Below are 18,862 nucleotides of genomic sequence, written 5' to 3' on the forward strand. Positions count from 1 at the left end.
GGGCCCAGGTCATCTCATCTCCTTTTGTACACTATGATACAAGGTCTCCGACATATGAGCACCAATGCTCTTCATTATCTATTGCCTATTTCGCTGCTGTACAAAGACACCAGTCTGTCATTTGATTTTCCAATATGTAACTGGCTTTATTATCGATTACCTTATGGACAGAGGCCCACGGCTGAACAAGCCGTGTCAATGTACATCAGGGGTTAAAACACAGGATCAGAAATGGACCGTATATAATACATTAGCACTTGTGTGTATAAGACCTAATAATGGACCCCAGTGACAGATGTAAAGAGTTAAAATGGAAGTGTCGTGGTGCGTAGCAACCAAACAGATCCCAGCTATGATTTATCTAATACATTCTATAAACTTAAAGCTAGAATCTGACACCCGTAGAAACCAAAGTTAGTTTGGGGTCAGGATCCTGATGTTTATTGCACCATGTGTTTGTTGTCCGGCAGGTGACCTGGGCCCAGCGTACTGCACTAATGTAGGTGACTTATGAATCACTGACTTGTGCGTTGTGATTGTCAAAGGCAAAATATACAGATGATATTAGAGGAAATACATGTAGCCCATAATATCACTTCCTTTCTGCACATTCATTTCCAGCCCCTGGCTCACAGCCAGTAGCTGCCGGTTACAGGATCCTACGCCTGGAACATCTACGCTGAATGGGCATTCACCGTGACTTCCAGCTGTGCTCTAAGCATCATTGTGCTTCCTGACCACCAGAGCTGGTGTCACTTCCAGCAGCAGGTTGTCCTCTCCGGGGAAGCACCTGCCGTGTCACTGGTCAGGTTTGATACTGAAATGTACAGTATAGGGTGTGACGCAGAAACGTCTATACCACCCAGTGGCAGGAAGGACCGGCACTATGATTAGTGACTGGGGTGGAGAGAGTGACGCTGGTAAGAGAAACAGGCTTGAAGATATGAGGCTGGGAATCCCTCCCGTTTCATTTAAGCCGCTTTGTGGTAAACACACCTAGAAATGAGTCAAAGTTAAATAAATACATTAGTTCCCAAAATTACAGCCACTATGACCTTTATGTGTGATGTGTAATAAGGGGTAGCAGTTGATTTACCGACGGATACAATACAGACGGTCATAATCCCAACAGTCATTGATTGACGGTCAAAATACTGACATTCATTATACCGACATAGTCAGAATAAGTCATTTGAAGTGCTGACATGTCAAAATGCCGACATGTGTTTTTAAGGCATTTTTGCCCCCAAAACACTTATTCATACTTTACCATCCCAGTGGACCTCGAAGGGGAATACAATACTGTGTCCAAAGCATGGCGAGCGCAGCGGTACACTTAGATGGTGTCCATGTCAACATTGGGAAAAAAAAAACCCACAGAAAAACTCATGTCAGTATTTTGACATGTCGGCATTTCAAATGTCGGTATTCTGATTTTGTCGGCATTGTGAATGTCTGTATTTTGACCATAGGTCAATGGCTGTCGGTATTGTGTCCGTCGGTAAATCATACTGAACCTGTAATAATGACACAACTCATGCTGTATGTTTCCATGGCTGCTCATGTAGTATGTGCTGCCCTAGAACTGTTTTCTGTCTATTGTCCTCTTTCATGCTAAAACTAATATCATTGAGGAAAGGTCTGGACCCCTACTACAGTTCCTGCACTGCCTGCAGTGTGTCACATGAGTATCATATACTATGTCATGTATTCACCATGCAGTAATGTTCTGTTTTCTCGCAAGGTACGGCTTCATACCATGGAGGGAGGCGCGATATTACGTTTGGTACAGACGAACGACGCAGGCCTCTACACCTGCTTGGGTACAGAAAACGGCTTCCGGCGCTCACGGGGGAAAATAAGACTTAATGTGCTGGCCCGGGAACTGCTGGAAAAACTGACAGCTGCCCCTACCCTGTTTCCTCCACCAGCACAATGCCCACCCGCTCGCAGGCAAAAGCCACGAACACAGATAGAAAGGAACTGAGGCTGCTATAATATGGGCACGCGGACAGAGAGCGCTGGCCGACAACCGCTCCAGGGCCTCCTTTTTCAACACAAGAGACTTCCAAGTGATTGGAGACTGCGGGGAATGGAGCCTACCCTGTGCTGACTACCCGGCAAGCTGGCTGGGAACTGGGCGTGGGGGCCAGTATGTGTAGAGGAGAGAGATGTGTTAGTGTTAGTAAGACATTCCAGAGCGATACTTTGTATAGAGAACTGTGTGCGTGTGTGTGAGTGTATATAGGGGGAGATGTATCAAACCTTGCAAAGAGATCAAGTAAAGAATTTGCCCATAGCAACCAGTCAAGTTCTGTCATTTCATAGACTGTGCTATATAAATGATAGCTTATAAGCTCAATGGTTGCTATGGGCAACTTCTGCACTTTGTCTCTCGAAGGTTTGATACGTCTGCCCTATAGTGGGAGCGTGTGAATTATTTCTATTTATCACAAACACTGGATGCCAGATTTCATGTCTCAACCTGTGAGCAGTTGCCACTTTATGTATCAGTCTTGACCTGAATCACTATGTTTTTCTGCTATCTATGGGGTCTATGTACTATGCCTTGAAGAGAGATAAAGTGGACGGAGATCAGCTGCGTGACAACGGTTTTAGGTTGGGAGGGGGGTTTAGGTATAATTTCATTTTGGTGCCCCTAAATCACTGAATGTCACCCCCTTAGGGGGCAGATGGACTTACTTGTAACACACACACACACACACACACACACACACACACACACACACACACACACGGGGAAGAGGGGAGGAACATATGAAGTGGGAGGGGAGAAAGGCACAGGGCTGGTTCCACAGTAACTGGAAAGGGGATTATCTCCATCCTGACACTGACCCAGTACATTGGCTCCTCTCGTATTCTTTTAGGAGGGGCTATCCCCCTCTGTTCTGACACCTACAACAGAGATAAAGTACCAGCCAATCAGCTTCTAACTGCCACGTTACAGGCTGGGTTTGAAAATTGACAGGCGCAAGTTCGGTGGTACTTTATCGCCACTGACTTTCTCTCCCTCAAGGGGGTATATGTGATAGGGTCCAAGCATGCCAGAGGTGTGGGATGTCGGCTGGGAATGGCTGCATTTTTAAAGCGGCAATCATTTACAAGGCATAACCAGGTTGGTTTTGCTTGTAAATAATTGCCGCTTTAAAAATACAGCCATTCTAAACCGACATCCCGCACCTCTGGCATGCTCGGACCCTATTACATAAACCTCCAAGTCTTAGTACATAGACCTCAAAGTGTCTTCCTTCACGAGAGACCCCAAGTTGCACCGTGAGCAGCTCATGAAACTGGCCGAATGCCTATCGGCACACCTGTAACTTTTCTAGCAATACCGGATTTACAAATTGAGGAAAGATATTAAATCTATTTTGTATCTGTTTTCCTTGTTATTATGCTTAATGTGTACCTATCGTGCATTTATATATTTATATGGTTTTTGTTTTGTTTGTTTTTTAAATCATTTTGCTTTATGTTGTATGATTTTGGTTTAAAAAAAAAAAAAAAAAAAATTACAATTTTGGCCCAACGAAGTAAATTAGGCACAAAAAAAAAGAAACTTTTATTATTAGAAAAAAAAATTTGTCTGTAATATCTGCTGCGTGTAGGAAGGGTTACTAGGCCGCCTCTTACACTGGTCATCCAGACTGAGTGGTTCATGAGACTAGGGACAGCCCAGATGTGTCATTGATGGGAGAAAGGACTAGATTATAGAGCCAGCTGACAGTGGCAATTCATGGTAATGTAACCGACGTACTTGCATGTATTGGTTAAGTAAACAAGTACCACTTGGCTGTAAGTGATGGCGGTCTTGATGCATAATGAAGTAATTACCATGAACAACATGTGTAGCACATGGAGAGGGTTAGTAAAGACATGAATTTTAACTGCATGTGCTGGATGCTAATGTATGGTGAAAGCTTGATTTTAAGGACAAGGGGTAGGATGTTATGGAGTTAGAGTTCGCCCAGCGTGTGAGATATCGTCCGAAAACGCTACACATCGTGTGATATTTGATTAAAAAAAAAATAAGAATTTACTTACCGATAATTCTATTTCTCGTAGTCCGTAGTGGATGCTGGGGACTCCGTCAGGACCATGGGGAATAGCGGCTCCGCAGGAGACAGGGCACAAAAATAAAGCTTTAGGATTAGGTGGTGTGTACTGGCTCCTCCCCCTATGACCCTCCTCCAAGCCTCAGTTAGGATACTGTGCCCGGACGAGCGTACACAATAAGGAAGGATATTGAATCCCGGGTAAGACTCATACCAGCCACACCAATCACACCGTATAACTTGTGATCTGAACCCAGTTAACAGTATGACAAACGTAGGAGCCTCTGAACAGACGGCTTACAACAATAACAACCCGAATTTGTTTGTAACAATAACTATGTACAAGTATTGCAGACAATCCGCACTTGGGATGGGCGCCCAGCATCCACTACGGACTACGAGAAATAGAATTATCGGTAAGTAAATTCTTATTTTCTCTAACGTCCTAAGTGGATGCTGGAGACTCCGTCAGGACCATGGGGATTATACCAAAGCTCCCAAACGGGCGGGAGAGTGCGGATGACTCTGCAGCACCGAATGAGAGAACTCAAGGTCCTCCTCAGCCAGGGTATCAAATTTGTAGAATTTTGCAAACGTGTTTGCCCCTGACCAAGTAGCAGCTCGGCAGAGTTGTAATGCCGAGACCCCCCGGGCAGCCGCCCAGGATGAGCCCACTTTCCTTGTGGAATGGGCCTTGACAGATTTAGGTTGTGGCAAGCCTGCCACAGAATGTGCAAGTTGAATTGTGCTACAAATCCAACGAGCAATCGTCTGCTTAGAAGCAGGAGCACCCATCTTGTTGGGTGCATACAATATAAACAGTGAGTCAGACTTTCTGACTCCCGCCGTTCTTGAAATATATATTTTCAATGCCCGGACCACGTCCAACAACTTGGAATCCTCCAAATCGTTAGTAGCCGCAGGCACCACAATAGGCTGGTTGAGGTGAAACGCTGACACCACCTTAGGCAGAAAATGAGGACGCGTCCGCAGTTCTGCCCTGTCCGTATGGAAAATCAGATATGGGCTCTTATATGATAAAGCCGCCAATTCTGATATTCTCCTGGCTGAAGCCAGGGCCATTAGCATGGTTACTTTCCATGTAAGATACTTCAACTCCACCGATTTGAGCGGCTCAAACCAATGGGATTTGAGAAAATCCAAGACTACATTAAGATCCCACGGTGCCACTGGGGGCACAACCGGGGGCTGTATATGTAGTACTCCTTTTACAAAAGTCTGGACTTCAGGAACTGAAGCCAATTCTTTCTGGAAGAAAATCGACAGGGCCGAAATTTGAACCTTAATGGACCCCAATTTGAGGCCCATAGACAATCCTGTTTGCAGGAAATGTAGGAATCGACCCAGTTGAAATTCCTCCGTGGGGGCCTTCCTGGCCTCACACCACGCAACATATTTTCTCCAAATGCGGTGATAATGTTGTGCAGTCACCTCCTTCCTGGCTTTTACCAGTGTAGGAATGACCTCTTCCGGAATGCCTTTTTCCCTTAGAATTCGGCGTTCAACCGCCATGCCGTCAAACGCAGCCGCGGTAAGTCTTGGAATAGACACGGCCCCTGCTGAAGCAGGTCCCGTCTTAGAGGTAGAGGCCACGGATCCTCCGTGAGCATCTCTTGAAGTTCCGGGTACCAAGTTCTTCTTGGCCAATCCGGAGCCACTAGTATCGTTCTTACTCCCTTTTGCCATATAATTCTCAGTACTTTTGGTATGAGAGGCAGAGGAGGGAACACATACACTGACTGGAACACCCACGGTGTTACCAGAGCGTCCACAGCTATTGCCTGAGGGTCTCTTGACCTGGCGCAATACCTGTCCAGTTTTTTGTTGAGGCGGGACGCCATCATATCCACCATTGGTTTTTCCCAACGGTTCACAATCATGTGGAAGACTTCTGGATGAAGTCCCCACTCTCCCGGGTGTAGATCGTGTCTGCTGAGGAAGTCTGCTTCCCAGTTGTCCACTCCCGGAATGAATACTGCTGACAGTGCTATCACATGATCTTCCGCCCAGCGAAGAATCCTTGCAGCTTCTGCCATTGCTGTCCTGCTTCTTGTGCCGCCCTATCTGTTTACGTGGGCGACTGCCGTGATGTTGTCCGACTGGATCAACACCGGCTGACCCTGAAGCAGGGGTTTTGCCAGACTTAGAGCATTGTAAATCGCTCTTAGCTCCAGTATATTTATGTGAAGAGACATCTCCAGGCTTGACCATACTCCCTGGAAGTTTCTTCCCTGTGTGACCGCTCCCCAGCCTCTCAGACTGGCATCCGTGGTCACCAGGACCCAGTCCTGTATGCCGAATCTGCGGCCCTCTAACAGATGAGCACTCTGCAACCACCACAGAAGAGACACCCTTGTCCGTGGCGATAAGGTTATCCGCTGATGCATCTGCAGATGTGATCCGGACCATTTGTCCAGCAGATCCCACTGAAAAGTTCGTGCGTGGAATCTGCCGAATGGAATCGCTTCGTAAGAAGCCACCATCTTTCCCAGGACTCTTGTGCATTGATGCACAGACACTTTCCCTGGTTTTAGGAGGTTCCTGACAAGTTCGGATAACTCCCTGGCTTTCTCCTCCGGAAGAAACACCTTTTTCTGAACCGTGTCCAGAATCATTCCCAGGAACAGCAGACGTGTCGTCGGGGTCAACTGAGATTTTGGAAAATTCAGAATCCACCCGTGTTGTTGCAGCACTAGTCGGGTTAGTGCTACTCCGTCCTCCAGCTGTTCTCTGGACCTTGCCCTTATCAGGAGATCGTCCAAGTAAGGGATAATTAATACGCCTCTTCTTCGCAGAAGAATCATCATTTCGGCCATTACCTTGGTAAAGACCCGAGGTGCCGTGGACAATCCAAACGGCAGCGTCTGAAACTGATAATGACAGTTTTGCACCACGAACCTGAGGTACCCTTGATGTGAAGGGCAAATTGGGACATGCAGGTAAGCATCCTTTATGTCCAGGGACACCATAAAGTCCCCTTCTTCCAGATTCGCTATCACTGCTCTGAGTGACTCCATCTTGAACTTGAATTTTTGTATGTACAGGTTCAAAGATTTCAGATTTAGAATAGGTCTTACCGAGCCGTCCGGCTTCGGTACCACAAATAGCGTGGAGTAATACCCCTTTCCCTGTTGTAGGAGGGGTACCTTGACTATCACCTGCTGAGAAAACAGCTTGTGAATGGCTTCCAATACCGTCGCCCTGTCTGAGGGAGACGTTGGCAAAGCAGACTTTAGGAACCTGCGAGGGGGAGACTTCTCGAATTCCAACCTGTAACCCTGAGATACTACCTGCAGGATCCAGGGGTCCACCTGTGAGCAAGCCCACTGTGCGCTGAAATTCTTGAGTCGACCCCCCACCGCTCCTGAGTCCGCTTGTAAGGCCCCAGCGTCATGCTGAGGGCTTTGCAGAACCCTGAGAGGGCTTCTGTTCCTGGGCAGGGGCTGCTTGCTGCCCTCTCTTACCCCTTCCTCTGCCCCGAGGCAGATATGACTGTCCTTTTGTCCGCTTGTTCTTATAGGACCGAAAGGACTGCGGCTGAAAAGACGGTGTCTTTTTCTGTTGGGAGGGGGTCTGAGGTAAAAAGGTGGATTTTCCGGCAGTTGCCGTGGCCACCAGATCCGATAGACCGACGCCAAATAATTCCTCCCCTTTATACGGCAATACTTCCATATGTCGTTTGGAATCCGCATCACCTGACCACTGTCGCGTCCATAAACTCCTTCTGGCAGATATGGACATCGCATTTACTCTCGATGCCAGAGTGCAAATATCTCTCTGAGCATCTCGCATATAAAGGAAAGCATCCTTTAATTGCTCTATAGTCAATAAAATACTGTCCCTATCCAGGGTATCAATATTTTCAGTCAGGGAATCCAACCAGACGACCCCAGCACTGCACATCCAGGCTGAGGCGATGGCTGGTCGCAGTATAACACCAGTATGTGTGTATATACTTTTTAGGGTAGTTTCCAGTCTCCTATCAGCTGGATCCCTGAGGGCGGCCGTATCAGGAGACGGTAACGCCACTTGTTTTGATAAGCGTGTGAGCGCCTTATCCACCCTAGGGGGTGTTTCCCAGCGCGCCCTAACCTCTGGCGGGAAAGGGTATAATGCTAATAACTTTTTTGAAATTAGCACTTTTCTATCTGGGTTAACCCACGCTTCATCACATACATCATTTAATTCCTCTGATTCAGGAAAAACTACAGGTAGTTTTTTCACCCCCCACATAATACCCCTTTTTGTGGTACTTGCAGTATCAGAGATATGCAAAGCCTCCTTCATTGCCGTGATCATATAACGTGTGGCCCTACTTGAAAATACGTTTGTTTCATCACCGTCGACACTAGATTCAGTGTCTGTGTCTGTGTCGACCGACTGAGGTAAAGGGCGCTTTACAGCCCCTGACGGTGTCTGAGACGCCTGTCACGTAATTCCATAAACAAAGCCATCCATTCCGGTGTCGACTCCCTGGGGGGTGACATCACCATTATCGGCAATTGCTCTGCCTCCACACCAACATCGTCCTCATACATGTCGACACACACGTACCGACACACAGCAGACACACAGGGAATGCTCTTATCGAAGACAGGACCCCACTAGCCCTTTGGGGAGACAGAGGGAGAGTTTGCCAGCACACACCCAAGCGCTATAATATATATGGGAACAACCTTATATAAGTGTTGTTCCTTATAGCAGCTTAAATATATCAAAATATCGCCAAAAAATGCCCCCCCTCTCTGTTTTACCCTGTTTCTGTAGTGCAGTGCAGGGGAGAGTCCTGGGAGCCTTCCTCACAGCGGAGCTGAGCAGGAAAATGGCGCTGTGTGCTGAGGAGAATAAGCCCCGCCCCCTATTTCGGCAGGTTTTTCTCCCGGAGTTTTAGATATCTGGCATGGGTTAAATACATACATATAGCCTCAATGGCTATATGTGATGTATTCTTTTGCCATAAAGGTATTAAATATTGCTGCCCAGGGCGCCCCCAGCAGCGCCCTGCACCCTCCGTGACCGCTTGGTGTGAAGTGTGTGACAACAATGGCGCACAGCTGCAGTGCTGTGCGCTACCTTCATGAAGACTGAAGAGCCTTCTGCCGCCTGTTTCCGGACCTTCAATCTTCAGCATCTGTAAGGGGGGTCGGCGGCGCGGCTCCGGGACGAACCCCAGGGTGAGACCTGTGTTCCGACTCCCTCTGGAGCTAATGGTGTCCAGTAGCCTAAGAATCCAATCCATCCTGCACGCAAGTGAGTTGAAATTCTCTCCCCTAAGTCCCTCGATGCAGTGAGCCTGTTGCCAGCAGGACTCACTGAAAATAAAAAACCTAAAAACTTTTTCTAAGCAGCTCTTTAGGAGAGCCACCTAGATTGCACCCTGCTCGGACGGGCACAAAAACCTAACTGAGGCTTGGAGGAGGGTCATAGGGGGAGGAGCCAGTACACACCACCTAATCCTAAAGCTTTATTTTTGTGCCCTGTCTCCTGCGGAGCCGCTATTCCCCATGGTCCTGACAGAGTCCCCAGCATCCACTTAGGACGTTAGAGAAATTAAAAAATACACGCCAAAGTATGTTGAAGCAGAATTGTTTTTGCTTCAACAATTTTGGAAGGACGGAACAAAATCGTAATTTTTGGAGTTTATGTTCTATTTCTATTACCTAATGTAATGCTGCAGCACAGTCACGTGCAGGGTTTTGGGAGTATATAATTGGCCGATTAGTGATAGTTTATCCTAACCTGTGTGACCACTAACTAACGTTAGTATTATTGCTGAAATATAAAGCAAAATTATATACACACATCGTTATTTGCTCTTTGAGTACGGCTAAAGCAAAATGAAATGAAGCCTTGTTCCACAGGCGATATGGATTTAGCTGTGCAGATTACGTAACACAGGGCACTTCTGAAGTGTGTCCTGCTACACAGCATGGCTTTATGATCTGGAATATGGTAAGGTGGAGGCCGCACTAGTTAATGTAGAGCAGAGGTTGTCAAATGCGGTCCTCAAGGCACCCCAATGGTCCAGGTTTTAGGTATATCCATGGCTCAACACAGAAGGTTGAATCAAATTGACTGAGGTACTGATCTAAGTCACCTGTGGCCTAGCATGGATAAATTAAAAACCTGGACCTTTAGGGTGCCTTGAGGACTGCGTTTGAGAAGAAGAGCCTTTGGTGCGTGGTAATTGTTCAGATGTAGGCTAGGATAATCTCTTGTTAGACATGGCTGAAGAAGCATGAGGGAGGAAAACCACCCTGAGGGCGTTTATATGGATTTTGACCCGAAACAAAATAAGCTCCGAGGAGAGCGGGGTGGACAACGGTGGTTCTCCTATATGCGGTATGACCATGGATGCCTGAAATTACAGGCCCCAAGGAACAGTATGGGTTAGGGATTAGGAAGAGATTAAAATCAAGACACTGCAGATCCAGGACAGGGTAGCACAGATGACCACAACATCCAAGAAGTGTTTGAATGGTCAAGTGAATATGAGAACTGCACTTTGCCTCTCTCTGAAGATATGTAGACCTTCTCTTTTAGCAGAAGTAAGATATTCCAAGTATGGGGTTCCATCCAAGATATTAGAGGCAGGTGGTATCAGCTGTGTTTTGTGAAACCCTTCCATAAATTAAACCCAAGTTAATGTGTCATTATCCACCCAAGCAGCTTAAAAAAGCCACTCCCTTCCCCATATCAACTCATAAATGATATCAATGATGGTTTAGGGTTACCTGAGAAGGGGCTACTTATGCAAGCCCCTAGCAAACATTGCCTCCCTCATCATCTAATGAATGATCCACCACCAACCCTTGCTAAATATTCCCCTAATCGGCGTGAAAGGAGATGCTTAGAGAGGTGCTGGACTTCACGGACTGACTCAGAAGATTGAGCACAGGCTAGATCTGAGACAGAAATTCCGAAGGCAAACCCACTTCCACGCCAAAATAAGTAGGCAAGAAAGACATTCCATTGGCTGCGCTATGGTCCGGGGATGAATGGGTTAGACCTTGCTTGAGAAGTGTCAGCCACCGGTTGTGAGGTCAGGAGCCTAGCTCCCTCTTCTGCCTCCTGAGTTCCTGTTAATGAGACATATCCTTACCTGGGAAGGCAACGTCTCAAAGTGTTGCTTTAGACTAGCTATAGAGTGGAGTGAATTGACACAACACGTCGTAGAAAAGATTTAGTTCCAGGGGAGCAGAAGACAGTGGTTTGTCAATTACCAATTTCGGGGAGATGTATCAAGCCTTGTAGAGATAAAGTGGAGAAGTTACCCAAAGCAAGGGCTGTTTTAGGGGCACATCCTTGAATATCCTCTAACAATCCTGCAAATATTTACTGATAAATAGGCTTTTTAGAGAGACAAACTCCCAGAATCTATCCCTGTGCATTGCAGCCACTGACAATACCTTAAAAGCGTGGATGGGCTGTTTCTCAAATATGAAATACTGTGGGGGTCAAATCAGTTAGTAGTGACGCACAGGCGATGTGTCATTGTACCTGCATTTGAATGACACCCTACATCACCCTTAACTCTGGTGGTGCACTGGGATTTACTGCTCCCGCTACTGATAAGCTGTTAGAAATGTGCATATAGTTTCCCTAGGCTAACAGCATGATGGTTATTAGAGGCCCTGCTGCATATTTCAGAATCGGGTAATGCTAAATAGAGAACTTCATAAGATGAAATCACCTCCCACCTCATTGAGGCACCCTCGTTCAGCTAAACAGGAAGTGCACTTTGATTGGTCAGCGCTGGGACAGACCACAGATCTCAATAGAGACTCACTACAGTGCTCATCAGCCCTATTCTATGGACAGCTGCTAGCTCATTGATAAGCCCACCATTGCTGCAGGGAGAGAAGTACCACGGCTATGACAATACTGCCTCTGACCTTATCAGGTTTGGAAGCATATTTCCTACCTGGTAAGAACCAATTTATAGTCCTAAATGTGGGTCATGTCTGTGGTATTTATGAGCAGGTCTATAGGTGGTGTCATAGGTACCAGTAGTGTATGATCAGGGTAAATCCACACGAGGAGTCAGGAGTCAAAATTAATGGTCACAAACGTTAGAGCACTTTGCATGGGAAAATAAACCACATTGTAGTAGGATGGAGGCCTAAACATTCCTTAGCCATTGTGTTACAATTTAGTACTACTGCCATCTACTGTCTAAAGTTAGTTTCTGAATCTTAAGAAGGTGGAGTTGCTAGAAATAAGTGAAAATTGAGGACAGTGGCTAGAAATCTATTTCCCCTAGACCAGGCATGTCCAAACTGCGGCCCTCCAGCTGTTGAAAAACTACACATCCCAGTATGCCCTGACACAGCGTTAGCATTCTCTGACAGCAAAACTGTGTCAGGGCATGCTGGGATATGTCGTTTCACAACAGCTGGAGGGCCGCAGTTTGGACATGCCTGCCCTAGACGCTTCAGATCAGACCACATCATGAGTAAGCTTAAAGAAGGGTCTGTGTTGAACCCGATATGTTGCGAATGCAAATTGAAACTATGTTTTTTTTTCCCCCCATGCAACTAGAGTCACAAATGTTTCCTTTGTATATATTAGCAAATAAATAAAATGGTTAACATGGAACTGCCCAAGTCCCAAGCTTGAGCCAGCTTGGGCTGTTTTCAACTATACACAAGGATGCCAAGAATGTGAGGAAACCCAGCTCCACACTGTTCCACTGCAGGGCGGGTGGCACTTACACTAGGGGGGGAGGGCTACAAAAATAGCATAGCCCACACCTGCAAGATACCAGTTACAAAAAAAAAAAAAAGACAGGGGCTCTTCTTGCCATTCCTGGCCCAAACACGATGGGCAGGGGCAATGAGGATGTCCAGTTTATCGCAGCCATAAAAATAAAAATGTGACAAAACCAAATATTTCTTCTTTCTTAATCTGGGCTAGGGTAACTGGGGATAAGAAAAAAAAAATCACAACCCCTAATCCACAGGTTCTCAAACTTGGTCCTCAGGACCCCACACAGTGCATGTTTTGCAGATAACCCAGTAGGCGCACAGGAGTACTCATTACTCACTGACACATTTTAAAAGGTCCACAGGTGGAGCTAATTATTGCACTTGCGATTCTGTGAGGAGACCTGTAAAACATGCACTGTGTGGGGTCCTGAGGACAGAGTTTGAGAACCTGTGCCCTAATCTGATTGAGATGAAGGGTAAAACTTTCCAAAACAGCAACCAGAATTCCCCATCATCTGCCTATTAAAAAAAACTGGTGTGGGGAGAATTTTCCCTACAGTATTTCTTTCTTTATACTAACAGAATCAGTTGCACAGAGATTCACCAGATTGCGGATGGGCTACGAAAGGTCTATGATACTGTGCAGGAGTGTCAGAACATTTGTAGGTGGTGGGGGCAAGATACAATTTTGACACAACTAAATCACCACCTCAGTGGCAGCTGGAGAAACCCACCACACCACTTACAGTGCATCCGGAAAGTATTCACAGCGCTTCACTTTTTCCACATTGTGTTATGTTACAGCCTTATTCCAAAATGGAATACATTTTTCTCTCAAAATTCTACACACAATACCCCATATTGACGATGTGAAAAGTTTTTTTTTTTAGATTTTTGCAAATTTATTAAAAATAAAAATTAATAAAAATCCTATGTACATAAGTATTCACAGCCTTTGCTCAATACTTTATTGATGCACCTTTGGTTGCAATTACAGCCTCAAGTCTTTTTGAATATGATGCCACAAACTTGCCACACCTATCTTTGACTAGTTTTGCCCATTCCTTTTTTGCAGCACCTCTCAAGCTCCATCAGGTTGGATGGGAAGCGTCGGTGCACAACCATTTTCATATCTCTCCAGAGATGTTCAATCGGATTCAAGTCTGGGCTCTGACTGGGCCACTCAGACATTCATGGAGGTGTCCTGATGCCACTCCTTTGATATCTTGGCTGTGTGCTTAGGGTCGTTGTCCTGCTGAAAGATGAACAATCGCCCAGTCTGAGGTCAAGAGCTCTGGAGCAGGTTTTCACCCAGGATGTCTCTAGTCAGGATAGAGGGAAAGATGAATGCAGCAATGCACAATCTCCCAGTTCCTGCAGCTGAAAAACATCCCCACAGTATGATGCTGCCACCATCATGCTTCAATGCAGGGATGGTATTTCATGGGTGATGAGCGGTGCCTGGTTTCCTCCAAACATGACACCTGGCATTCACTCCAAAGAGTTCAATCTTTGTCTAATCAGACCAGAGAATTTAGATTCTCATGGTCTGAGAGTCCTTCAGGTGGCAAACTCCAGGCAGGCTGCCATGTGCTTTTTTACTAAGGAGTGGCTTCCATCTGGCCACTCTACCATACAGGCCTGATTGGTGGATTGCTGCAGAGATGGTTGTCCTTCTGGAAGGTTCTACTTCTCCACAGAGGAATGCTGTAGCTCTGACAAAGTGACCATCAGGTTCTTGTTCACCTCCCTGACTAGGGCCCTTCTCCCCCGATCGCTCAGTTTAGACAGCCAGCCAGGTCTAGAAAGTGTCCTGGTGGTTTTGAACGTCTTCCATTTACGGATGATGGAGGCCACTGTGCTCATTGGGACCTTCAAAGCAGCATATATTTTTCTGACCCCTGCCCCAGATTTGTGTCTTGAGACAATCCTGTCTCGGAGGTCTACAGACAATTCCTTTGACTTCATGCTTGGTTTGTGCTCAGACATGTACTGTGAAGTGTGGGACCTTATATAGACAGGTGTATGCCTTTCCAAATCATGTCCAATCAACTGAATTTGATGAAATGAAACCACAGGTGGACTCCAAATAAGCTGTAGGAACATCTCAAGGATGATCAGTGGAAACAGGATGCACTAGAGCTCAATTTTGAGCTTCATGGCAAAGGCTGTGAATACTTTTGTACATAAGATAGCTTAGTTTATTTTGAATACATTTTTAAAAAATAGAATTTTAATTACCTACCGGTAAATCCTTTTCCCGTAGTCCGTGGGGGGATACTGGGAATCCATTTAGTACCATGGGGTATAGACTGGTCCACTAGGAGACTTGGGCACTTTAAGAATTTGATAGTGTGCGCTTGCTCCTCCCTCTATGCCCCTCGTACCAGACTCAGTCTAGGAAACTGTGCCCGAGGAGACGGACATACTTTGAGAGGATAGATAAGGAAAGTTGTGAGATTACGAACCAGCACACAGAACAATAGGAAAGCCATGCTAACCAAACTTGAACCATAAACAGCAACAGGTGAATAAACCAGAATACTTAACTAAGTAACAGCGCAGGAAGAACGAAGCACCGGGCGGGCAACCAGTATTCCCTACGGACTACGAGAAAAGGATTTACTGGTATGTGATTAAAATCCTATTTTCTCTTACGCCCTTGGGGATACTGGGAATCCATTTATTACCATGGGGAAGTACCAAAGCTCCCAAACCGGGTGGGAGAGTGCTGAGGTTCCTGCAGAACTGATTGACCAAACCGAAGGTCCGCAGAGGCCAAAGTATCAAACTTGTAAAACTTTGCAAACGTGTTCGAACCTGACCAAGTAGCTGCGCGGCAGAGCTGTAAAGCAGAGACACCCGGGCAGCCGCCCAAGAAGAACCCACCGACATAGTAGAGTGGGCCTGTACAGATCTTGGAACCAGCAATTCTGCCGTGGAATAAGCATGCTGGATAGTGAGCCTGATCCAGCGTGCAATAGCCTGCTTTGAAGCAGGACACCCAATTTTATTGGAATCATAGAGAACGGACAGCAAATCGGATTTCCTGTGACAAGCTGTCTTCTTTATGTACACCTTCAAAGCCCTCACAACATCCAAAGACTTTCAAGTAGTAGAAGTGTCCGTAACAGCCGGAACCACAATAGGTTGGTTGATGTGAAACGCGGACACCACCTTAGGAAAAAAATTGCTGACAAGTTCCGAGATCAACTCTGTCCTCATGGAAAATTAAATAGGGGCTCTTGTGAGACAAAGCCCCCAGCTCCAACACACGTCTTGCTGAAGCCAAGGCCAACTGTGTGACAGTCTTCCACATAAGGTACTTTACGTCTACCGCCTGTAAAGGTTCAAACTAGTACGATTGGAGGAACTGCAGCACCAAATTGAGATCCCAAGGTGCCGTGGGAGGCACAAAGGGAGGCTGGATGTGCAGAGCACTTTTCAAGAACATCTGGACCTCATGGAGAGAAGCCAGTTGTTTCTGAAGGTAAATAGACAAGGCCGAAATCTGGACTTTAATTGAGCCTAGGCGTATGACCACATCCACTCCCGACTGCAGAAAAAGCAGGAGACATCCCAGATGAAATTCCACCGCAGTATATTGTCTACCCTCACACCAAGAGACATACGTCTTCCATATACGGTGGTAATGTTTAGACGTTACCACCTTCCTGGCTTGGATCATAGTCGGGATGACCTTGTCAGGAATCCCTCTACTGGCTAGAATCAGCCATTTAACTTCCATGCCGTTAAACGTACCCGCGGTAAGTCTTGATAGACAAACGGGCCCTTTTGCAGAAGATCCTCGCAAAAAAAGTAGAGACCATGGATCTTCGATCAGCATCCCGAGAAGATCCGCGTACCAGGACCTTCGAGGCCAGTCCGGAGCAATGAGGATTGCTTGAACTTTTTCCCTTTTTATTCTCTCTAGAATTCTTGGGATCAGAGGAAGTGGAGGAAACACATACACCAGCTGGTAGGACCCACGGAGTTGTCAGAGCCTCTACCGCCACTGCTTGTGGGTCTCTCGACCTGGAACAATACCGCTTGAGCTTCATGTTGAGTCGAGAGGCCATCATGTCGATCTGTGGATATCCCCACGACGTGTCAACCACCTGAACACCTCCGGGTGGAGGCCCCACTCCCCCAGGTGGAGGTCGTGTCTGCTGAGGAAATCTGCTTCCCAGTTGTCTACTTCCGGAATGAAGACCGCAGACAACGCCACGGCGCATTTTTAGGCCCAGAGGAGAATTCTTGACACCTCTCACATTGCTGCTCTGCTTTTCGTTCCGCCCTGTCGGTTTATGTACGTTACCGCCGTTACATTGTCCGACTGCACTTGAATGGCCTGATTCCAAAGTAGAGATGAGGCCTGCAGAGGGGTGTTGTAGATTGCCCTGAGTTCCAAGATGTTTATTGGAACGACGACTTCCCGACTTGACTATCTTCCTTGAAACTGCACCCCCTGGGTAACTGCTCCCCAACCTCTGAGGCTTGCGTCTGTGGTTAGCAGAATCCAATTCTGAATCCCAAACCTCCGATCCTAGATGAAGTGAGAAGTCTGTAGCCACCACAGAAGGGGGATTCTGGCCCTTGGCGACTGACAGATCCGGTAGACCCACAAAGTTGTCAGAGCGTCTACCGCCACTTGCTTGTGGGTCTCTCGACCTGGAACAATACCGCTTGAGCTTCTTGTTGAGTCGAGAGGCCATCATTTCGATCTGTGGATATCCCTACAACGTGTCAACCACCTGAACACCCAGGGCGTGCAATTTCAGATCTGGTGCAGATGCGATCCGGACAATTTGTCCAACAGATCCAGCTGGAAGGGCCTTGCATGAAACCTTCCTTACTGAATTACCTCGTAACAGGCCACCATTTTCCCCAGAAGGCGAATGCACAGATGCACAGAGATCCAGGTTACACAGTTGCTGAGGTTGAAAAAAGACAGCTGTCCATCGGGTTCAACCTGGATAAAAAAAAATTCTTTTAAATCTTAGTTAAATGCTGTATCCTTGGATATTTTTTTACGCTAGGAATTTATCTAATCCATTTTTAAACGTATTGACTGAGTCCACCATTACTACCTTCTCTGGCAAAAAATTCCAAATCTTTACTGCTCTTACTGTGAAGAACGCTTCTCTCCGTTGTGTATGGAATTTTTTTTCTTCTAACCTCAGGTGGTGTCCTCGTGTCCTATGTAGTGTTTTTTTTTATAAACAAATAGTTTGATAAATCCTTGTATTGTCCCTTAATGGCTTCAGGACAACCCGAACCAGGAACGGACTGGGGACTTCGTCCGGCCCTGGCATTCGTGCGTGCGCACGAGAAAGGGGGTGCGCGTGCCATGTAAAGGGCGCACGGACACTGCAAATTGCTTAGCAACTGGCAACGCCTTGCAGTGGCAGCTGGGGACAAACCAGAGAGCCGGGAGCTGCGCTCAGCGCAGCCTTCCCGGCTCTCTGTGGACCGGATCGGCCCACCAGACCATCGGCCCTTCTGGTATGTGCCAGAACTGTCAGATGGCCAGTCCGGCCCTGGCCCAAACCATCGACTGGATTACCATAGCCTTCTCCAGGGGAAGGAACACTCTCTGAGACCCTGTGTCCAGTATCATTCCCAGGAAAGGAAGCCTCTGCGTCGGTTCCAGGTTAAATGTTGGTAAGTTCAGAATCCACCCGTGATTGAGTATTAGTCTGGTTGAGAGGTTAATGCTGTCCAACAACCGCTCCCTGGACAGTGCATTTATCAGAAGATCGTCCGGGTATGCAATTATGTGCTCTCCTTGTTTGCGGAGTAGAAACATCATCTCTGTCATCACCTTGGTGAACACTCTCGGTGCTGTGGAGAGACCAAATGGCAGTGTCTGGAACTGGTAGTGACAGTCCTGCAGTGCAAACCGTAGATGAGCCTGATGAGTCTGCCAGATCGGAATGTGAAGTGACACATCCTTGATATCTAGAGACACTAGGAATTCCCCCTCCTCCAGACCAGAGATAGAGACTCCATCTTGAATTTGAACACTCATAAGCATGGGTTCAACGATTTTAGATT

The 18,862-nt window shown here is 46.7% G+C and overlaps 1 protein-coding gene across 2 annotated transcripts in view; it reads left to right on the plus strand.

Moving 5' to 3' along the window:
- Positions 1 to 3,100, plus strand: part of LOC134948526 (semaphorin-3F-like) — a 96,582-nt gene extending 93,482 nt beyond the window's left edge. For both annotated transcript variants that reach the window (XM_063936550.1, XM_063936551.1), the window contains one exon: positions 1,745 to 3,100. In XM_063936550.1, coding sequence (XP_063792620.1) covers positions 1,745 to 1,987 — 243 coding nt within the window. In that variant the 3' untranslated portion in view covers positions 1,988 to 3,100. The remainder of the gene's footprint in view (positions 1 to 1,744) is intronic.
- The last annotated feature ends 15,762 nt before the right edge of the window (positions 3,101 to 18,862 follow it).

Source organism: Pseudophryne corroboree, chromosome 8 (genome assembly GCF_028390025.1).
Source record: "Pseudophryne corroboree isolate aPseCor3 chromosome 8, aPseCor3.hap2, whole genome shotgun sequence".
NCBI classification, from domain to species: Eukaryota; Metazoa; Chordata; class Amphibia; order Anura; family Myobatrachidae; genus Pseudophryne; species Pseudophryne corroboree.